This window comes from Barbus barbus (genome assembly GCF_936440315.1).
Source record: "Barbus barbus genome assembly, chromosome: 3".
Taxonomy (NCBI): domain Eukaryota; kingdom Metazoa; phylum Chordata; class Actinopteri; order Cypriniformes; family Cyprinidae; genus Barbus; species Barbus barbus.
In genome coordinates this window covers 33,859,104-33,883,346 of record NC_136731.1, presented here as the reverse complement: position 1 = coordinate 33,883,346, position 24,243 = coordinate 33,859,104, and the positions used below count along the sequence as shown (strand labels likewise).

At 36.8% G+C, this 24,243-nt stretch overlaps 2 protein-coding genes across 3 annotated transcripts; one reads left to right on the top strand and one right to left on the bottom strand.

Moving 5' to 3' along the window:
- The first annotated feature begins 7,128 nt into the window (after nt 1–7,128).
- Nucleotides 7,129–11,570, top strand: LOC306845019 (claudin-4-like). Of its 2 annotated transcripts, XR_013781954.1 has the most exons (4): nt 7,140–7,255; nt 8,717–8,849; nt 10,108–10,815; nt 11,086–11,491. XR_013781954.1 is itself a non-coding variant. In XM_079377517.1 (3 exons), exons 2-3 carry the CDS (start codon nt 8,718–8,720, stop codon nt 10,609–10,611), a joined length of 636 nt encoding a protein of 211 aa, XP_079233643.1. In that variant the 5' UTR covers nt 7,129–7,255; nt 8,717; the 3' UTR covers nt 10,612–11,570. The 2 variants fall into 2 exon arrangements, 1 of the variants encoding a protein (XP_079233643.1); XM_079377517.1 differs by having other exon boundaries at nt 7,129–7,255; nt 10,108–11,570.
- LOC306845014 (coronin-1C-A-like) lies at nt 11,484–19,792 on the bottom strand. Its single transcript, XM_079377506.1, has 11 exons — nt 19,354–19,792; nt 17,427–17,630; nt 15,412–15,534; nt 14,348–14,477; nt 13,929–14,110; nt 13,161–13,280; nt 12,846–12,950; nt 12,588–12,733; nt 12,422–12,479; nt 11,966–12,178; nt 11,484–11,866 (listed from the first exon to the last, which is right to left on the bottom strand). Exons 2-11 carry the CDS (start codon nt 17,622–17,624, stop codon nt 11,777–11,779), a joined length of 1,365 nt encoding a protein of 454 aa, XP_079233632.1. The 5' UTR covers nt 17,625–17,630; nt 19,354–19,792; the 3' UTR covers nt 11,484–11,776.
- Between the last annotated feature and the right edge of the window lie 4,451 nt (nt 19,793–24,243).

The window sequence follows — 24,243 nt, the reverse complement described above, 5'->3', positions numbered from 1 at the left end:
GCTTCATATTGTGATTAAATTTGATTTTTGTGAACATTTCACAAACTGTTTCGCGGTTCTTTGTTGGCGACATCAGCTTTAACCGGTATAAGCTGGTTTATTGGTTTTCCCGACTGGTTTAAGTGAGTTTTTGGGGCACTTCTCAGCTGGCCAGCTTTACCAAGACCAGTTTATTTTATTTTTTTGCTATCTTCTAGCCTAGTAATCAAAACTATAAAACCTAACTTACCAACATAACCTGCAAAGAGCTTAAAAAATACAGAATTATTTAGTTTGTTTGTTTACTTTAGATTTTATCAATCAATACATTGCCGAGCATAACTAAAACTCTATCATTAAGTTTGCATGTGGCTTTTTTATCTTTTAAATGTTTAGTTGTTCTTTGGTCAGATACAGCAAAAGAATACATTTTATTTTTGTTTGTTTTCCCAAAAAGACGCACTGACAAAATAAAAGACAAATAACTGGATAATTGAACTGATTGTCACTGGAATTTTCTTGTCTAGCATCAAAAGTGCATATATAGCCTAGTGTATTATTTATCAGACCCTCATCAGCAATATTTTTAAGTTCACAAAAAGCCGACAAAAGAGAGACTCATCTCGTGATCTTGATACCCTTGATTCTTCTGGCTCAATATTAGTTTCTCCAAACCCCTAGTAAAAAACAAACATATGCCATAATTTATTCCAAATTAACTTATTTCTTACAAGTACTTCAAATCCATTTATTGACATATCACTTAAGACGTACTGATATCAAATGTTAATTAAACTTTATTTGGATTATTTTTTTATTGCACAACGCACATTTCTTAATATTATGCCTAATTGGACTTCAGGGGCCCGTTTCAATAAGGAGGTTCAACCAACTCTGAGTTTAAACATGAACTCAGAGTTGACTTACTCTGAGACAGGAAACTCTGAGTTTTCGGTTACAAAACAGCTGAACTGAGTTAGTTTACTCAACTCTGAGTAGGTTGACTCTGAGTTAAGCGCGTGCACCATGACTATGAAAAGTCATGATCAGCGGAGCGCCGAAATTACGATTCACCATGGCAACAGCTCCCGCCAAAAAGACATCAGCGTGCGTACTTCCGTCAATGCATAACTTTCATTCTTAATAACTGCCAATAACTTAATAACTTTTATAATATCAGAGGGGAAAACTATAAATTATTGAACTAAAATTCATTTTAATGGTATCTCATGATCACAAAAAAAAAAGAAAGAAAAAGACAGAAAAAAGAAACAAGAACGTGGCAGCAGCTAAAAATGAAGTATAAAAACACAATTCAATCAAGGTAAAGCTTTAAACATGAAAGGTTCATGGGTGTGGGCTACATGACTTTTGACATTAAATATCATTCAGTGTCTATTTCAATGCGCTGCAGCTTTTTTTACATAATTAAATATTCTCTAATCCAACCTGTTACATTTCTTAATTACAGTAATAAAATTAAATATAGCTGCGAGCAGCGATGACGGGCCCAAGCCGTCAGCATACGCCACCCCGGTGGCATCGATAAAACGGTGCCCAGCGAGCACAAGCATCACAGTAACCCTCTGGCAGTTTGGTTTTAAGGGATACGGCAATTAAAGGGTTAATCCAAACCATCAACTCTGTGAAACACACACACACAGAACAACATATAAAACTTTAAATTCTATGAAAATATATTTTTCATTGGTAGTTGATGTTAGTTAATGCATTTACTAATGCTAACAAATGAGAAATTATTATAGTTACCAAAGGTTTTAATGATTTATAAGCATTTTTTAATGATTTATTTTTCCATTAACTAAAATGAATAATTTTTTCTAACACAAATGAATAAAGTAAAAAATATATTGTTAATATTTAATGTTATTTGTGAATTAACCAATGTTAAAAAACAACATTATTTAACTGTTGTTAATTTACATCATTAATAAATATATACCATTTAATGTTGAAATCAATGTTTTAATGTTTAAAATCAATTCCAAAATGTGTTAATATATTAAATTTTAAAGTTTTATCTTTTGAACATGACTATTTTTCTAATATTAAAAATATTATGTTCATTGTTAGCTCATTGTAAGTTCATACTATCAATGAAGAATTAACATGCTTTAAAAAATATATTTTTCATTGTTAGTTCATGTTAATTAATGCATTCCCTACTGTTAACAAATGAGACTCAATTATAAAGTGTTATCAAAACCTTTAATGCTTTAAGCATTTTTTAAGGATTTTATTGAGAAGTTTAAACAGACTCTCTCTCTCTCTCTCTCTCTCTCTCTCTCTCTCCCCCTCCACACTCACTGAACTCACACAGTCAGTCACTCACCCAGTCACCTACCGCACACATTAGAAGCACAGTGACAGGATATCTCTGATAAGTTTTAAAATTTTCTTCTCGCCATAGTGTACTGTAAATTCATGGAATTAATCACATATCCTCAGACTGTCTTGTTCTGTGTTTGGTGTGAATTTGTGGTTTCTGCTTGGAGGTGTATGAATTTGTTTACAGCCCGTTTTGAAAAAAAAAAACACATAAAAAAAAAAAAGCCGACTTCCTGTTGGTCGTAGCTAATGTCTGTAAATTAGAAAGTTGTCCGGCTTAATGTGGACAATTTATGTACCAAGTTTGGTGTCTGTAGCTATCATTATATATATATAATCATTAATAATTATATTCCATTTAATGTTGATCAATATTAATTCCAAAATGTGTTAATATATTATTAAATTTTAAAGTTTCTCTTTTGAACATGACTATTTTTCTAACATTAAAAATATTTTGTTCATTGTTAGTTCATTGTAAGTTCATACTATCAATGAAGAATTAACATGCTGTAAAAAATTATATTTTTCATTGTTAGTTCATGTTAATTAATGCATTCCCTACTGTTAACAATTGAGACTTAATTATAAAGTGTTATGAAAACCTTTAATGCTTTATAAGCATTTTTTAAAGATTTAAAAAAAACAGACCCTCTCTCTCTTTCTCTCTCTCACCCAGCTCCTCAATCCACACAGTCACTCACACAGTCACTCACACCCCACCCCCACCCCCTCACTCAGCTGCAGGCTGACAGGGAACTCTCACTCATAGAAGCATTGTAACAACTGTCTGATAGTTTTTAAATTTTCTCCTCTGCATAGTGTATTGTAAATTCATGAAATTAATCACATATCCTCAGACTGTATTGTTCTGTGTATGTAATTTTTTATGAAGTGTTTGGAAGCTGCTCTTAAAAGATAAAAAAAAAAAAAAAATCTCTTTTTTACTGTAACTTTAATAAATTGCCATTAAATCATCGTTCAAGATATCCTAAATCCGTCCGCAATTTAGCATCTTCAGTATTTTGGCATCATGAGAAAAAATGTTTGGTGTGATTTACGTGTTTCTGCTTTGAGGAGTATGAATTTGTTTACAGCCCGTTTTAAAAAAAAACCTACATTAAAATAAATATAGCCGACGTCCTGTTGGTCGTAGCTAATGACTGTAAATTAGAAAGTTGTCCGGATTAATAAGAACAATTTATGTACCGAGTTTGGTGTCTGTAGCTAAAACTAACCCCCCCATTTTTGACAAAAGGTGGCGCTATAGAGTGCCTCTTCCACGCCCGTTTATGAGGTTTTTCCAGTGTCTAACTATCATTAAAATGGATATGTGTGTTGAGTTTCATGACATTCTAAACATGTTATCTGCCTCAAAATCACCAGAAACGAATTTTCAACTTTGACACGTTGCCATGGCAACATAATTTTAGATATCAATATTCCCTTCACAGTTTTACATCGGCCGTGTTTTGACATTATTCTGGTGAAGTTTGAAGCAAATCGAGTAAAAATAAGATGCTGAATTCAAATAATTTTGAAAACGACACACTTCCTGCAGCCAGTTGGTGGCGCTATAACTTTCAGTCATAATAGTCACATCTATCCGATCGGCATCATACAACGAACAAACCACTGGAGTTTGATCAACATCATACAATGTATGTGGACGTTATTAGGCATTTCCTGGGTCTCATTTTTCGCCATAACTTCATCGCCTCGCCACGGGCAAACCGTTCGACATATCAAAAATATCTTCGCAATTTAGCGTCCCCAATGTCTTGAGATCATGTTCACCGAGTTTGGTGGCAATCGTATGGAAATCCTCAGAGGAGTATATCAAATTCCAGAGCATGCGCTTTTTAAACAGCCCTGAATAGCCGACTTCCTGTTGGGCGGAGCCTATGACATGCTGCGCGGAAGTTGTTCGGCTCAATGAGTTCTATATGTGTACCGAGTTTCATATGAATACGTGCAAGTATGTGTGAGCTATACATCAAGCTTTCTGACAATTTTCCAGGGGGCGCCGTAGAGCCCCTGTGCCACGCCCGGGTCCCAGCCTCAGCGGCGTCCTAATGGCCGCAGGTTCCAACGTGCGTGCCAATTTTCGAGAGTTTTCGGGCACGTTAAGGCCCCCAAAAGTGCCCGGATGATTGAAATAAAAAAAAAAAAAAAAAAAAAAAAAAAAAAAATAATAATCCTTAGAAGAACAATAGGGCCCTGCGCCTTACTGGCTTGGGCCCTAACTACTGACTTGTCGACAGCAAGAAGGCAGAGGCTCCCAAAAAGGGGGGAAAACCTGCACCACTGACAGATGAAGAGGAGATGGTCAAGTATTGGAAGATTTCTAAAATCCAAAAGTAACTTATAAAAATAACTTTTTCTTTTGTATTAGGAAATAAAGATGACCAAAAAATTGTGACTAATTTGTTTATTTAACAGCTGTGCTGATGGTTATGGCTTATACTACCCTTCCATCTGGCATCCTTCCATTCCATAAAGTAATCGGTTTCATTTTCAGAAGGGGTGATGGTGGGGATATGCTTGTCATCAGTGCATCCAAGCTTCCACACTGGAAGTCCTGAAGGAAATTCAGATTATTGGGTTACTTACAGACGTCACAGAATGATGTTATCAAGTGAACATCATTTATCAGATCAGCCTCATTTAAACCAATTTTTATACCACTGACTTACAGTCCTGTGAAACCCCTCTTTGACGGATTTGTGCCCAGGAAAAAATTGTCAAAATGGGTGTGAGAGGGATGCACACTTTCCTTAGAATCTGCATACAGCGGACTTATAATGTGCTCTGCATCTCCCATGTTTTAAAGTGCATTTTTCTTATTTTGCAAATTATCTTCCAATAGGGTAAGAAATTAAAAGTATTCTTGTTTCCGTTTGCATTAAGATTATTTTTCTTACCCTATGGCGGACAATTTTACTTGTTTTATGTAAAAGGCACTTAAAAGGAAAATCCCCAAAAAAGACTAAATATAGACAATTATATAAGATGCATATTAAGAATTTTTTTTATATTTGTACTTGAAATAAGACAAAAATACTTGGTAAGAAAATCTATTTTGCAGCGTGAATGAATGAATAAGGTATTTAAACTTCGCTAACACTATAAAAAGGGGGAGGAGACCGAAAGAAACTCTGGGTTTACCGAAGAAAACCTGCTCCCGACCAGGTTAGGTTCACAGAGTAAGTTACTACGGTAACTGACTCGGAATATAAGTTACCTCTCTTTCAGAAACGGGCTTGACTTACCCTGCTTTCTCGGGTTTGACAAACCTCCCATTTTGAAACCGAAAACCCAGAGTTTCCCAGATTTCAGGGTTAACATAAGAGTTTTCACTTAACCTCCTTTCTGAAACGGGCCCCAGCACTACTTCCACACGTCATTAGTTGTTCCAATTTAGCAGACTTTAAGTAGCCTATACCAGTTTAGTATACCAAAATCACAATTGCAGGGGATTTTTATTAAGTACATAAGCATGTAAATGTATTTGTTGTGTGACGAGCCGGCTGCCTCCCCCCTTATTATCATCACCACCCCGTCCCGTGTTCGTCGCCCTTCACCAGGCTCCCGACGGGAGTGGGTGTGTGAGAGAGGTGGGGCGCTGAAACAGCCAGGGCTGGCGGCGTGTGATGAGGCGCACCTGATCTGAATAGAGCCTCATCACCGCCTCTGTTTAAATGCCGAGCGCGCCTCTCCTCGGGAGACCGGTCTCTTCCCCGTGCATGCACGCTGGTGTCCTCGTGGGTCCAGGAAGGGAGCGTCGAGAGCGGATGGACCACCGCACACGTGAGACGGGTGATGGGCCAGGATGCCGGGCCGTCGAGTCCCCCGGATAGAAGATGGACGAAGCCGCCGCCACCCGCGCCCCGGCCCGGAGAGGGGAGCTCGTGCGGCCACCGGACTCCGCCCCTTACCTGGCTCCTTCCTTTCCGAACACTGCCCTCCGTCACGAACCCCGCAGCACGACGAGGACACCAGACCCCCTGTTTATTTTGGACACTTTTACCCCCTTTTGGACACGTTATTTGATTATTTTGTTTAATGAAAAGCTAGTGAGGCCTGACGCCACACCCACTGTGTCTGTCGTTTGCTCCTCCCGCCACAGTAGTACATACTTAGCACAAAATTAATGTATTTAAAATATAATTTCGTTTGTTTTTCACTAGGGACCTACTATCTATTTTGTCCAATCTCTTATACATAGTTTTTAAGCGAATCAATCCTTGCATCACTCACCTGTGTTATTGTGTGTCCCAGTCCTAATGTTTCACAATTTAAAGCCCACCCACTCTAACTTGTGACAGTATCTATTCATCGTGTGGTTTCGACGGTGATTGGGCTGAGCTTATGAGGAGAGCATATGAGGTTGTTTTTGAGATGTGATAATGATTATGACAGAAGTTTCAGAGGCTTTATGATTCATAGTATCATGATGTCCAACCTCCAAGAGCGAATACTTCCATTCAGTAGCATGGTAACATGATGTGATGATAATAGCAGTGTCCATTTATGAATGCATCAAATAAAAAAAAAGTATTCCAAAACTAGTTTATCACCTGAGTTAATTCTTTATGACTTTTTTTTTTAAACAAAGAAAAAATATCAAAGCCAGACCTTCTCTATATAAAAACTTTAAGAAGGTGAAATAAAAAGGGGTAAAGAAAGCAGCAGGGAGAAAAAGAACAAGTCCAGTCTGGCCTTCACCTCTTTGCCAACCCACCTTGGTCTCATTTCTACCCCACCCATTGCATTCCTCTACAAAAGCATCCTCACATCACACCACCTTCATTAGAGGTAACAGTTTGGTAAGGTGGGAGACTAACTTAAAGAAAAAGCTAGAAGACTACGTACAAAAACAAGAGGAAACTTACAGAGTATTTTCTTGAAAGAGCTACAATAAAAGGTAAAGTTCAAACTTATTACTCTTTGCGGAATTTTGGTCTATTAAATCAAACAGCGAGGTTATATAAAAAAAAATAAAAAAAGATTTGAAATTAAAAGATTTGTTTCAAACAAATCATATAAATCAAATTCAAAATATATTTTAGGTGAAATTAAAAAATAAATAAGTAGACTAAACAGTAGAAAAAAAGTAATGCAATAAATCAGACAGCTTATTACATGAGGTTAAAGGGCGGTGCCTTTTTGTTTACAGACGTCAAATAAGTATTTTGAGGAAGACCTAGCTGATATCAATGTTTAGATAGACATTAACCTTATTATTTGTTAAGTGTATAACACTGTTAACATTTATCAAGTTGCCTTTGTATGTAACAAAACATATAAATCATTACGTTACATAATGTCTTGAAACAAGTCATATTGTAAAGTGTTGGGATTCACTATGGACTTCTATCTTTTTGTTAATTGTTTTAATATAACTGACCTGAATCCTGGACAGCATGCAGACATAAAAAGCTAAATTCCTCACTCATTCATGATTTTAGCTCAGTCTAGTTCTCAGAGCAGAATTATCATTGCGTAGACAGAAAGAATACAATTGTGGAGGAGCCGGACAGCATGTTAATCATTCAGAGAGCTGCTGAATGATTCACCATCAACTAAAAACAGCTACAATTACCGTTAGTCATTTTGCTGGTGCCCACGCACCACCTGGTCACCTTCTCTAGCTCCTCACCGATCCATTGCGCTTTGTTAGTGCTGAGTAGGAAGACAATGCAGTGCACTATAGTGACTGCACTTAAGGGTCTTAAGTGCAGTCCACACATTCTAACCGTAGTTTTATGAATCAGCCACAAACAAACCCTGAGGAGATACAAGAGAAGTTCAGTGAGATCGACATGAATAAAAAGCCACAGGCATTTGAGGGCGAGTGTACAAAACAACAAGCAGTTCACTGAAAAGCTACTCAGTGTTTTTTCCTACAAATGAAATTAAAGAATAGAATAGAATAGAATAGAATAGAATAGAATAGAATAGAATAGAATAGAATAGAACACGCAGTATCTGAGACCCCTCTCAGGGAGTGGCAGTTACATAACAAATGTTTCTAAAAGCAGATTTTAGGACCTGTTGAGACTTGAGGCTTGCTTCGTGATGAGGGTTTCTTAAGAGATGTTTTTCCCCCGCTGTAGCCCTCAGATATAAATTCCTGTACAGGCCTGTCTAAAGGGAGGAGCCATTGAGTTTCTGTGCAAACACATAAGAACTAGTTTAGAATATGTCTTACAAAATATACCATGATGCAAACAGGAAGGATTCAAAACCACTATCTTCACCACTGCTTTTGCAGAGTGTGCATTTTTTCTTTGTTTTAACACTATTTCCAAACTGAGAGCATCAATAATATTTTTTCTAATCTATTATTATTATTATTATCTAATCTCCTTTATTCCTCTTTCAGAATGGGCTCGTCTGCTGTACAGATCGTGTGTATGGCACTGGGAATTTTAGGTCTCATTGCAGCAGTTGTGACCATTGCTGTTCCAAGATGGAAGGTTTCTGCTTTTATTGGTCAGAATATTATCACTGCACAGGTAAACCATTGCTGCAATTTCAAAAAGTTCAATTCAAAGGATAAATGTGTTTGTGCAGTGCACAGATATTAAGCTTAATCATAATTTATTCATATTATTTCCAAAACTTCAAAGTAAATCTTTGACAGAATATCTGAGGGTTAGGGTCCATCAAGCTCTAAAAATGACACAAAACATCATAAACATGGTCCATGGGACCATATATTCTAAAATTTCACAAAGCCATATAACAGCTTTATATGAGGAACAGACTGAAATTTAAGTCATTATTTACCAAACATGATTTGACAGCTGTGGTTATTATTCACCGCAATTACATTTACATCAGTATTGTTATTATTAATCAAAAATAGTTTTCATTGATTGAAATAAAGCTGAAATGCAAATATTAGTTGTTATTAGGGCTGGGTAAAAAATATCGATTCTCCGATTTTAATCGATCTTCAGTTTAACGCAACGATATCGATTCGGGAAATCCCCGAATCGATTCTTAATGCGCGTGCTTCACGTAAGAGGATATGAATATTCACCTCTCGTCCTGAAGGTGTCACCATCTTTCGAATTGCTCCACTAAAAAAAACAACTGTGTGCACCCTATTATTAATGTAGATGTGTATTTCAGTAATAAACTTAAGTAGGAGTTTCAGTTACCAGCATTTATATCAAAATATGGATCCCATGTCTGCAAAACTAACATTTTAAATTAAATATTGATAGCTAATCGATATCGAATCGAATCGAAATCGAATCGAAACCATAAAAATAAGAATCGAATCGAATCGCAGAATTGGTCACAATACCCAGGCCTAGTTGTTATAATGTAAATATTTAACTTTAAAAACTAAGCTAGCTAAAATTAAACTAGCTAAACTAAAAACTAGCTAAAGTTAAAGTTATAAATATTTAAAAACTACACTGTAAAAAAAAAAAGTTGAGCCAACTTAAAATTTTAAGGCAACCAGCTTTTTGCAGATTTTTGAGTTCTCTCAATTTATTTTTGTAGGAGATTCTCAACTTTTTTTAAGTTTGTTGCCTTAAAATTTTAAGTTGGCTCAATATATATATGTATTGGCTCAATATATATATATGTATAGCCGTTTAATAGTCTACCTTTCAGAAAGATGGGAGACTGTAGCACAATTATTACAGCGACATTTTGCTATAAATATTTCATGTTCAGATAGAAAATTATTTAAAGGATGCTGATTGAATTCTACGGATAAGAAGGTATATTTCATATATTTCCTTTGCCACACAGGTTCAGGAAGAGGGCTTGTGGATGGAGTGTGTGGTTCAGAGTACCGGACAGCAGCAGTGTAAATCCTACGACTCGCTGCTCATCCTGAGCTCTGACCTCCAGGCGGCCCGTGCCATGACCATCATCAGCTGCATGCTCACGGTCCTGTCCATCCTCATTCTGTGCGCAGGCGCCGAATTCACCACCTGCATCGACAACGAAGAAGTCAAACCCAAAGTGTGTCTGGTGTCCGCCATTGGGCTGATCATCGCGGGCTTGTTGCTGATCATCCCCGTCAGCTGGGCCGCTCATAATGTCGTGCGTGACTTCAACAATCCACTGGTAGCCCAGTCTCATAAGAGAGAGCTGGGAGCCTGTATCTTTGTGGGCTGGGGAGGAGGAGTCCTGCTCCTGCTGGCCGGAGGCTTGTTGTGCTGCTTCAGCAGACCCAGCTCCGGAGGATCCGGCGGAGCCGCCAAATACTACAGCAACAGCGCCTCTGCACCAAGCAAGAATTACGTGTAGATAAATTGGTTTAAAGTAAGCATTTGTCGCAGAAATTGAAGCTGTAGTATGTGAAATATGTCTGTTAGTCTTTATAGTTGGTAGGTAATGAGAATAACATAAACCAGAAAAGGTCAAGATCTGCAAAGATGTAAATATTACTTGTTTAGAGCTAGTGTAATAGAAAAACCGTCTTTAAGCTTTTAAATTAGTTTCATATAGTTGGTATCACTTTATATTAGGTGTCCTTAACTACTATGTACTTACATCAAAAAATAAGTGCAATGTACTTATTGTGGTCATATTGTATTGCAAAACACTTTTGCTGTTATTGAGGTGGGATATGGGTAAGGTTAGGGACAGGTCAAGTGGTATGGGTCGGTTTAAGGGTGGGTTAAGGTGTAAGGGATGGGTCAACAGTGTACAATGTAAGAACATGTATGTACACAATAAGTGCATTGTATCACATTATTAATTTATGTAAGTACATAGTAGTTAAGGTCACCTAATATAAAGTGGGTCCATATAGTTTAATGCTGCAATATTTTTAGAGCAGCTAATAAACAATGCACTTGTTTATTAAAATTCAGGGATGGGCCGAGCTTGTGTCCAAAATACTTTCAGGCAAATTTATCTTTGCCAGTCCTCATTATTTCAATAATGCTACTGAATAACTGAATTAATTATTTTTGAGTAATACAGAACAGATATTTTAAGAACTTTTTAGGATATGGGAATCTACTTTAATCTGTACAATTGCTACACAATGTTGTGTGTGTGTGTGTATTAGGTCATAATCATTTCTGTTGCCTTTCTGTATTATAAATAAAACTGACTGATTTAATACATTTGTGTGTGTAGAATGAACAATGAGCTTTTGACACATAAGTAAATCTTTGTTAAAATAACACTGCCATTTATTTCAAATCCTACAAAACATATATTAAAATGGGCTTCAAACAAATCTGGTCACATTAAAAATTCTTAAAAAAAAAAAAAAAGGAAATCCCTGAAGAGCAAAATTTGGTCTGAAATGGACTAAAAATGGTATCCATGAAAAAATCCACATAATTCTACAAAACCTTCTTTCTAATGTACACCTTTTACGACTTCATTATTTGCATATCTTGTACATGTACGTGTCCATTTGCATTTTTCTTTTCATTCTACTGGGGTCTCTCTTCAGCTAGTTGCTCTCCAGTTCGCTAACTCGCGTGGTCAACTGCTCAACCATCTCTCTCAGCTCCTTCACCTCATTCTGCAAGGCCTGCACGTCCTGTATTTGAAACAGAAAGAAAGGCAGAATGAGTTTATTTGTGACAGAAAGTTTAAATAAGACACAATAAACAGGCAGAGGATTCCTGTGTTCTCTTACCACGCAGTCAGACTGTCGGTTGCTCGAGGAAGATGACGTGGCCATCAAGCTCTTGATGACTTTGAACTCTTTGTTTTTGGTGGTAGCCACAAAACCATCTTTCAAGGAGATCAGGATTGGTTCCCCATTTTTACCAGAAAACCAATCATCTGCCTCCACTGATGGCTCTGGACCAATCGTGTCGGGGTAAAGGTCTTCTTGAAACAAGTCAGACTAAAGCAAAGAAATGATAATGCCAGATTGAGACAGTGGAACAAATAAGCAGCACTCAATAAGCAGTGTGGCATTAATAAACTACCATTCAAAAAATGGGGGCGGTACAGTTTTTTTATATTTTTGAAAGAAGTGAGAACAGTAAAACAAGAATATTGTTAAATATTCTTCCATAACTATTTTCTAATTTGAATATATTTTAAAATGTGACTTATTCCTGATCGTTGACTTTGACAAACTTACCTTACGAGGCACAGTCATAACAATAGGTTCACACTTTCTCTCGTGGAGTTTATAGAACCTAAAATAAATATGAAATAATGCATCATTTAAAATACTGACCTTTTTGTATGTTTGTGGGAGAAAGCAAGTACACTATAGGCCTGACTGAAAGGCTGGGTGTGTTTACCTTGCAATCTCACACTTGTTGACTTCCAGGCCTCTCTTGGGCATGTAGCCCATGCCCTTCTGACTCTCTTTACTGCTGTACATGGAGAGATAGTGAACGTATGGGGCCTCGTCTGTCACCTCAAAGTATCTGATGCTGCTGTCACCCTGTCAAAACATGTTCACTGGTTAAAACATCCAACTTCATGAACAAACAACTCTTCATGACCATAAAATCTGAACTTGGTTCAAAACCTGAATGTCTTTCTTAGTTCCTTACCTTGCCACCAAGGTAGACTATACCAGTGTCAGGGTCAAAGAAAGGTAGCAGCACCCCACTGCTGGTGTCCAGCTCCTGCAGGGTCAAGGGCTCACCAAAGTTTTTCTGCAACCACAAACAAACTTTTGTGAGTCACTTACTTGTGAAACTACAGTAGTCAAAATTTGAAGTGGATCAAAACCTTTCATCAAAGCTGTCCTAAATCCTAAAACGCGTTCTTGTCTTAGGGCAACTTTGATTAACTTTTCTGATCCACTTCAAATGTTGACTACCATAAAAAATAAAGAGAGCTACTGAAGCACAAGATGTACTTACAGGATCCCACAGTGCCACCTGGCGCTCACTCATGCGGCTGAAACCGGTGGTCAGGATCTTGCCATCAGACACAAACACAGCTCTGACTGGCCTGGAGCCTTCATGAGGCTTGTCCTTTTCCTGAACACACATATACATAGAAAGAAGTCATATGAGCAGCTGGCAGAAAGGCATGTACAAGAAAGAGAAATGGTCATGAAAATGTTGACAATTTTTATTATTTAACTTAAAATGTTAAAATTAAAATTAAGACAAAAATGTGGTCACATTTACTGTTTTAGTGAATTTTCACCAACAAAATCCAGCTGTTTAAAAAGAAATCGATATAATTGGGAATTTTGTGGAGATTTTGTGCAGATTTCGCAGCAAGTTCAATTTGGTAATGAGTATTCACCGCATTTTCTTTTTGCCAAAATGTTGTCTGCAAAATTTTGTTATTGTCTGCATTATAAGAAAACATGTGCTCCATCTAGAGTTTTCTGAATACTCACAGGATCATAAAAAAAAAAAAAAACACTAATGAAATGCCGTAAAAATTGCCTCCAGACTACATGAAACCCAACAATCAGCTAACTGATCTTTTAAGTACAGCAACAAGTGCATCCTCCTGCCACCATGAGACAAGAACTTTCTGGATGCGACAACAAAATCAATGTGGCGAACAGTAAACAATGCATCTATATGAATTATTTATACCCCATGCATTCTTTTTTTTAGCATTATTCACACTATTTTATCATTTTTTTTACAGTGAAGGCATGCACGTACATCGATGACGGAGCCCTTGCGGGGGTCTAGCAAGCGTAATTTCTTGTCCTTGCAGGAAGTGAGGATCTGAGAGCCGTTTCTGTTCCAGCAGGCGCTGTATATCAGATCAGTGTGCACTGAGTCAATGCGCACCACCGCCTCTCCATGAGCCACGTTCCACAGAATGATCACGTTATCACAGCCTGCAAGAAGAAAACCAGAGACAGAGAGGGACAAGGTAATTGAAGCACAGTATATAGGTAGACAGAGGGGGAGAAAGGTAAATAAAATCATGTCAAATTTACGATGAACCTAAGATGTGTGTAAAGAATTGTGCATTAAGGATCAGCAGAGGGCGCCATCATGACATTTTAACTGCCTCTATATTGTACAACTGAGTGCACTTTTGGCTATTGAGTGGGTGTCTAATGTTGGTTTACCTGCACTCATTAGCACATTGTGGGCAGTGGGGTGCCAGCTGAGGATGCCCACGCGTTTAGAGTGACCGTCCAGCTTCACAACTGGGTCCTTCAGTGGTGATATGAGACCTCCATCTGGAATCTCCCAGATCTATTACATAACAACATTGATCTTATGTTATAATAAGTAGTATGAGCAAGACTTGCCACAGTATTATATTTTTCACACCAGTACGGTGGCTGTGTTCAAACCCGCTATTACTGCTTGTTGTATGATAGGCGGTGCTAAGGGGTCATTTTTGCTGTGCAATTGTGGTTCAAGGGGCTCACAGGAGTCCCCAAACTTTTTTCGTTAGCTGAACCCCTTAGAAGTAAAATGTTCACGTCAAGTACCCTCCTGAGAATAAATAAATTAAATTTCAATAAATTAAGAACAAATTTGCATGCTCACTGTTCTCTGATGTCAGTAAATGGTCACATAGCATGCAAGTAAACATAAAACATTTCATCTATTTTTGATTGTTTTATTTCCATTGTTTTCATTTTAAAACTACACAACTTACAATTAAAAAATTATATTGCAATTTAATAATATATATTGTTTATTATTAATAATAATATAATATTTATTTATTTGTTTTTAACTAAATATTTTAATGCAATTTAAAAATAAAGCAAGTTAAATTATTAATTCACATAGTTAAAACATTAAACATGTTTATCATGTATGGAAAGTATCTGTAGATATGATAGTGTCCACATGAGCGTTATTTAAGGCTATTCTATTCGTTATGGGATATAAGTAAATTTAGTTAATAATTTTACCCCTTTAAACTGTCGTAAATTTCCATACCAGCATCACACTAGCAAGCCTAGTATGACTTGTTTTGTACACATAATTTTATCATTTAAGTAATTAAATTATTATTAATTACATTTATTTTGTTTATAATAATGCGCATGGCACTGGGCAGAGAATTGTGAATTATACTAGCATTTTCACTTTAGTACGACTACTGTTCAACTGTTTTGGTGCATAAATGTAATTTGATCAAACCATTAGGCCAAAGGCCCATGGCACTCACCATGACACTACAGTCTTCAGAGCCACTGGCAATGATGTTGTCATTATGTGGGCAGAATTCGATGTCCAATACGGGTCCAGTGTGGCCACAGACAGTGGGCAGGGACATGTCAATGCGACCCGTCTAAAACACAAATCAAAGGGAGGAATGAGTTATTAAGGAAAACATTGGTATGGAGTGAAAAACATAAACATACACAAATAAACCCATTAACGAGATCTTCAAATGACTAAATATAGAATATCAACTCAAAACCTCTATTGCTCTGACAAACAGAGCAGAAAGAGCATGAGAGATCTCAGACAGATGAGGGAGGCTGTGTCAGCTGATCTCAATTTTACAGCTATGCCTTCAATTATGCCTAATAACTACTAACCCGTTTAGAGAGGACAGCACTGTGCAGGAGTTCCCATCATGCACACGGAGAGCACATTCACTCTGCCAAAATCATATTGTTAAATGTGAGTGTTGTGTGTAATCTATAAATTATTATTGCAATAAGTTAGGGGCTGCAATAAGTTAAGAAATAAATACTACAGTGATTTATGACTGGACTAAAGCATTGTTGTTCTTAACAAACTAAAACCATTAAAAACCACTGTTAAATTGAAATACAGCTCAACAAAAATTAGAAATGTTGTTTTTGAAACTAACTAAAATAAAGATTTTTTATTATTATTTTGAGATCAATTTTAAATAAATGTAACTAATAAATTAAAACATAAATATAAATATTTAACAAATTTTAAAAATGTATTAAAAAAACAAAATGACAAATTCAAATGAAAACTGATAATATAAAGCTAATTCAAAATAAGAATAAATACTACATAATTATATAATTGATATAAAAATAAAACTAGTCTAAAGATAACTAAATCATTATCAAGACTTAAGTTCTTAAGTTCAAACAGATATTTACAACAAATTAATCTTTTCCAAAAGAGGCCTACTTCTGGTACAATGGTGTCCAAATGTCTGAGATCAAATTTAATACAACAATACAAAATACAAATTATATTATCAGCATGACAACTTGATCTAAAAGTGTACTTAAAAAAAATAACATCAGTATTTCTATAGTATCATGCACCCGCTTACTCTACAAGTTTGTGCAAAACCAGATGATCATGTTATCAGTCTCAAAACGGAGCTTTCAAAACTTCCTCAAGCCACCCAAACGAAATAAAAGGGCTTGACTCAAATTCTCGTGTTCATGGGAAACAATGGCTGGCATTGAGCAAAGCACGGAGTGTAAGATGCACAGCAGATTGAATATGACAGAACTCCCATTCATTCTCTAGTGTAAGACCCAGGAGTGCAGACAGAGCAACATATAGAAACAGAGGACCAGAGATGATGGACAGAGAAGATAAAAATAAAAGGCATATGAAATAAACTATACAACTAAAAAAAAAAAAGAGGAAGGCAAGAAAATGTTTCTACCATCTCTGTAAAAGATGCAAATAGCCTCTGTTAATTTTGAAAGGTATTTTGAAAACGTAGCATTTTTCAGTCATAAAGTTTTGTGAGGTAAAAAGTACATATTTAAATTTTAAACCAAGCTGATCACACGAAAAAAGCAGGCACATCAAGCTTAAGTGGCAGCTGTCCTTTTCTCACAGTTTGCTACTCACTCAATCTGCAAGCTGTCACCACATCCTGTGCAGAGTTGACAGCAGCGCACTCCAAATATGGCAAAAACAAGATGCAAGAGAGCATAAAGAGAAGAGATGCTAGATCTGGTGACACGTACATATGAAACTCAACCTTGAACTTCCTTATTTAGACAAACGCTGCATGACATGTCTACAATTCAAAATTCAAAGGCCTCGGAAGATCATCTAAAACAGGTAAAGGCTTGAAACTATCAAGAACTAAACCTAACTAACTATCCAACTTAATCTTAATATTGGCCTTTAAATACATACAATACTCCCCTTCATCAAAGGCTTGTTTTATAAAGATTTCAATTCATTTGAGCTTAATGAGTCTGACATGCTATCTGAATGCACCTTGCTCAGGGGCAGGACAATGAAAGCTCCTCCACCACTGGCATCCACGATCATGGCCACAAACTTGGGATTGACCGAGCAGAAGTTGCTGTCCCAGGTCATCTGGGAGATCCTAATGTCATCATAGCACTGGTCCGTCTTCACCGCCTGGCCGAAGACGTGGCGGAACTTACTGGACCTGACCACCTTCCTAGACATGATGACCTGAGGAAAGACAGAGAAGGAAGAGACACAGGGATGGAGAAGGAAAAAAAGCATACACATGAGAAACAATAAATATGGTTTTCATCATTTTGTTTCATCATTACGTTTTGTGTATCTTAAAGTTTGTGCATCTTATAGGCTACAGAATTTATTGAATTGAAGCATAGCTATTTGTGATTTGTGGTGAAACTGGCTGATTCCATTCCAGCAATCGATGGTGATCTTAATTCACTGCTGTGATCAGTATGCTTGCACTCAAGCTGTATCCTTCAACCTAAATTCTCTTAAATTTGCATGGATTATTGTAAATGAATAGCTACATATAAGAGACCAAAGGGGTGAAAACAAAAGAGAACGTATCCGCCCAACGCCTTTTTCAACTTTCTATGTTTAAAACTGCATTTGGGCAATAAGCTCAAAGAAAGAGGAAGGAAAAAGGAAACTAGCATGAAGTGGCAGAGAAGGAAATGCTCGGGTTACTTCTTCAAGTCTGATGCCACTTTGTCTGCAGGTTTTAGCAATAAAGCATTTTTCTTCATGTTCCCTTCTCACATATTTTCTACTTTTTTCCTTCTCATCCCTATATCAAATGCACTCTTGTGCATATGCTTAATTAGTTGAATAACAAATATCACTTTAATTTGCAATGCATCACTGATGCCCTGTATGCTCACAGCACTCAGCAAAATAACCTGAAAAATGAAAGGTGCATTAGAGCAGACAGAGAGAGGAAACTGTCGTAACTGGACTAGTGTGGGAGCGCAGGAGATGTTCAGAACTTCAGTTACACCACATCCTTCCACACAAACATGGAAGCCAATGAGTTATTTCTACCTGCTTCAGAGATACTGCTAAATGTTTCATCGTGATATGATACAGTTAATGTATCACAATAGTTATTATATTCAAAGTGGATGAAAAAGGTGTAATTAACTGCAGGTTGTTCTAAACCGGTGACTTTTTTTCTTGTTTGGAACACAAATGGAGATGTTGGGCAGAATGTGAGTCTCAGTCAGTCACCATTCCTTTTCATTCATGTATTTTTTTTCATCCAATGAAAGTGAATGTGACCGAGATTCATTCAGCCTAACATCTTTTGTGTTCACCGGAAGAAATAGGCTAAGTCGTGCAGGTTTGGAACGACATGAAGGTGAGACAGTACAATGACAATTTTCATTTTTGCAAAAGCCAATTCTTCAAGTTTTATTATTATTAGCCTACTATTACTATTATGCTGGCTTGAAACATTTGTTTACATTGCTTTATCCTTTGTCTGCATTTCTTCCAAGCTCATTTAAGATACAAGAGCAAACTCTAATATCGTCTGCACTATTTTTATACAATAATATGCAGATGAATCAGCTTCATCTTTATCTGGAAATGCTGTTTAGTTCTCTTACTAAACTTCCTCAAATATGTAACCCCAGTTTAGCCCCAGTGCAGAAAGGCACAGCTCGACACATTTAGCAATGGCAAAAAATTAACATAAAAGCAGTACTAAACCGAGTACAACCTGAATGTATTATGAACGAGCAGAACAGATTAGGCCTGTGTTTCCAAATCTGCTCATCTAAACAGCTGATTTTAGGCAGTATAGCAGCGTTTAGGCGCGCCCAGTGTGCTGTCTAGTTAGTCAGCTCACTAGGTCGCAGATAAAGATGCAAAGTGTTACAGTAGCACAGCACACAAACACACAGTATGATGGTGGGACAGGGGACTGTACCTGAGAACTGTGGCTGGGGAGGGACTCTGGCTCCTGAGGCGAGAGGATGAAGCGCTGGAGAGGAGAGGGTGAATGGCAGCAGTTGTAGAGCTCACTCTAAATCAAGGAGGAAGTGAGAGTTTGAGATGTAGATGCGAATGGGAGGTGTCCTTGCTTTATGTTTCCTTTTAAAGTGATTTACGTTGCGTGAAGCTGCTCCTCACTTGATCTCTCAACTTCATCGTGGTCATGGCAACACAAGCGTGACGTGCGCTCGCTCGCATAAAGTTTGCGGTTTCGCCGACATGTTTATCTGAATGTTATCTCTCTCTTGAACTTTTGTTTTCACACTCAAATTTCCTACTCTTTCTTTTGTAACAATAGGCAACTAAACACTAAAGCAGTGAAACGCAGCATTAAAGTAAACGCCTTTAAATTTAAAAGTTACCATGACAACCATATTTCCCGCCAAAATGTCGTAATATTGTTAAGACACTTTGGTAACAATCACTTTTTTTTCATCCTAAATAAATAAATATTGTGAAAGCTTCTTCGACTGTTTGAAAGAGGTTAATTTATTTGTTTTGTCATGTTTTGTCAGTATGTAGTTTGGTGGAAACTAGTTCACCATTTATAACCTTGGGTTTGATGATTTTATTTATTTACTGTAAATAAGTTATATAAGTAAATAAACTACTTATGTTTTTCGACAAGAAGTGCCCTTTTCACATTCAATTGAATGCCTCAATTAAGGCAACCCTAATTTTCAAATTTAAATTTCTACATTGTAAAAAAAAAAAGAAAAAAAGTTGAGCCAATTTAAAAGTTTAAGGCAACCATCTTCAGCAGATTTTTGAGTTGTCTCAGCTTATTTTTGTAGGAGAGTCTCAACTTTTTTTTACAGTGTAGGCTACTTGTATTCGAACAATGATTAGAATATTTTTTCTCCGTAGGGGAGGTTATATGGGTTAGGGTTAATTTCTCAAAAGTGACAAATTTAATAAATAGAGGAATATAATAAAATATATTTTAAACACCCACAGTCACACAAGCACCTCACTACACCTGTGAGAATAAATAGGCAAACACGAATTACCAGAAGTGGAGGTCAAAATATAAAAGCGTTTCATCAACAGTTTCTATTTCAAATCATTTAAAAAATAAAGGGAGTCAAACGAGAGAATTTAAAAATATAAACCTCAATTTATTGCACAATTGCTGCAGGAGACCGTGGGGTTTGGAAGATCTGTGTTGTGTGCACAAATTTAATTGTGAACACACAAAGCGACTGAGAGAGAAATATAGGCCCATAAAACAAACCAACAGAGACACACGCTTGTAGATAAAACCATTTACAACAAGAAATGTTTATGTAAAACCCAAGTTATCAATAAATAAGTAAATTTTGCAATAAATAAGTTGAGGACACCTAATAAAACAATTAAAAACAAAGACATACGGCCAGCAGGGCTCAGTGCGTGACCTGTGACAGACTTCATCCAGAAGGTCAACACGGTTTATTAACTGAACATCATTTATGCTGCTACCGACTCATAAGAGTCAATAGAGCGCTGTGGCCACCAGATGGTGCCAAACAACAATCAAATTCAGCAAAAACACACACGCAGGAGCGGAAACAAAAAACGACAGATCTTTCAGAGACCTCCCGTCTTCTTATGTGCATTAGTATTCTCAGCCTTTGTACTTAAATTAAGATTATCACTGATAGTGGTAACCCATCTCAGAATAATAGCAATAATAACAATATATCCATTATCATAATAATGCAAAATGTAACTAATGATGAGTAGTTTTTAAATTATCATTAACAGGCTATCCAGCACCTGCATACTAAGAAAAAAACAAAAAAAACAAAGTTATTATAGTTTCATACATCATGTCATTATTTTCTTTTTTTACCACAGGACATTAGAATATACAGACAGGAGAACATCATCCTTGTTCCTCCTCTAAAACATGGGTTATGATGCAATCCATTTCCTTTAGGGCTCAATGTAACATGCTCTGCACATTCTCACATCACCTAACTAACTACATGAATAAACACATTCTTGATCAGCATTTACGGACACATTCGGCCCCACGAAGGCAATATGCATCAAGAAGGACGCCCAGTCCAAATGCCTGATGACTGACAAGCCATCGTGACCTTTGCCCTTAAAAACATACAACTGTCAGCATTTTTTTCAGTCTTCCATTTTAACCAGAACAAGCAAAGAAGACATGGCAGGATGAAAAGAAAACTGGCCCGAAATCAGTTGTTGAGGTCACTCAATACAAGTGAGCACTGACAGGGCACCCTGAGAAGAGGAAACCCCAGGATGGCATGGTCTGAGCAAAACACGTTGGTGTGAACACACAAATCCGTTTCTTTTCAGGACTGTTAAAACATCTTGTTTTTGGAATTCACGTGTACAAACATGTTTGTGTGTGTGTATGTATATATATGTACATATTTCGATTATGCATAGTTATCCAGTGGGTTTCAGAGGTAATAACATCAGGACCTCCGTTTTCCAAACCAAAACATCTGTATGCCTCTCTGTACTTTTCATAATGTAAAAAACGAGATTTTACCAACCAAATTATATTACAATCCCTTCTAAACAGTTTAAAAACCAAAGACCGTGTTAATGACATTATGACATCATAGTAGTACAGACATATTATTATGACATTAACCCTACTAAATACTCTTAACAGCATTGTTAACTCTCCTGCCAGGCCTGTCATTGTGAAGTGACAATTTGAGCTTTTTACAGTTACAGAATGATCAAATCACTGCTGCCTTTAAAATGAAATGGGACTATCCATATTGAGTGTCGCTCTCTGAGATGAAATACGTTAACATTCAACATATTTTCATATAACGTTGTTGCTTTATATATTAATATGAATATATATATAAAAATGTCAGTATGTATGCCGCTTGCATTTTATGCATATATAGTCTACATACAGGTATTTACGTTACCTATATGGACTTTTAAGTTCTTAATTGGTTTTCACTTTGATCGAAAGCCCTTTTGGTAAAAAAATAAACTGCAGTTAATTACTTGATATGATTGTATTGCCTCTGGGCTGCTCTCTTGATTTCATTCCATTTCTAAAGACAGATATATTTGATGCATTAGCTCTGTTAATGCACATTAAGCACATATGTCAATGGTTGCATTGCACAAGCATTAGGAATCGCATGTTGTGTTTTAAGGGGATTGGTTTACTAGTACTTACATGCACCACTTGATTTCAGAGTCTAATGTTTATCATTTAATAGCATTAAAGGGGTTGGGGTAAACCTTCCCCAATTCTGAGGGACTAGTGGTTTGTTTTTAAAACCACCCTGGTCTGCTAAGATCAGGAGCGTCGTGCTCGACACCTGAGGCCCTAACACATCTAATTTGGCATAGAGTAGGTTTAAGTCTTTGTCAGATATATCTGAGCAATATTCTGCCAAACATGCACTGATTCTACACTAATAGGTCCGATCTCTGCTAGAGGATATTAGAGTACTGTGATTGTGTAAAGATATGTGATCCCCAACTGGTTAAAATAAAATATATATATATAAAATAAAAAAAAACTAGTAGTAGCATTCAAATAAATCTTCAAACATTGCCAAATGTCAAAACAACATCTTAAATATAATAAATATAATGCCACGGATAGTGAGGGTAATTGAAATAAACGGCAGGCCTCACTGATGTTTATTCTAAAAGCTATATTGTGATAGTGTCAGTGAATTAATCAAGTGAGGTTGGAAGGGTTAAAAGAGTCATCCTTGGTTTGTTCCTCTCAGTAGTGCATAAGCGTGCTAAAATATCAAATCCAAATGTGCAAAAACTCCATAATACAGCCCATTTGGAACAATGTGAACATCTCCATAGTGCAATCTGCAATAAGAACTGTTTTAGTTTACATTAATCACATTATAAAGGAGACTGATTGTTCAGCTTTAGTCACTGTAAACAGCTCTGTTAAACCTGAAGTCTTTTGGAAACTTTTCTTAAATCACAGGGGCCATTATGAATTATATCCAATCAAGTTCATCCCATAACCAGGGACTTAGATAATCCGTACATATAGCATTAATTTGGCACAAGTGAGCAGTACCAATATTCCCCTAGTCTTCATTAGGGAATTCGTAGTGGACTGGCATGTGTAATATTGCTCCATTCTGGAGTCTAATATTCATCTGCCTCATCTGATGAGCGGGAACATCAGGTGCACGGTGGACGAGGATGGCCAGCAGAGAATTAAAGCCTTTGTGCAAACAGCACACCATTAAGAAAATAATTTGCCTTGTCTTGAATCCAAGGTTACATGGATAATTGAGGTTAAAGGTCAGAAAGAAATGAAATCTAATTTAGAACAGTACAAAATCCAATCTTCCAAACTACAGATTAGGATATTAAAACTATAAGTGTACAAGGCTGAATCGACTGTTCAGCGGCACAGCAGAGAAAGTATCTTCTGCAGGTAACGTAAAATGCTTCCCAGGGTATTATTAAAGTCATGCTCCTGCAAAAAATGCATTGAATAAATGCCCCTTAGGCCGTGTTCACACTTGGCGTCTTTTTTGACTAGAAAAAGTTGACACGAGCGTTTTTTTAATGAAAAACAAAGCTGGCAGCGTCTGTTACAAATAACAGCCGAGAGCGTCTTTTGTTGCCATAGCAACAGCTGCAACAGTAGCCTAGCGCTGTGTACTGCAGAAATGTCAAGAAAGAGTAAAAAGTTGGCTCTTGCGTTGGCTTTTGAAGTTAACGGGAAAGAAAATGTCGATTCACAACGACGTTTGTGGGTGCACGACATTATACGGGGAAGGAACCAATATTATGATAGAGTTTTCTGCTCATATCATACAGCTCCTTGTGCTCCGAAACTAGT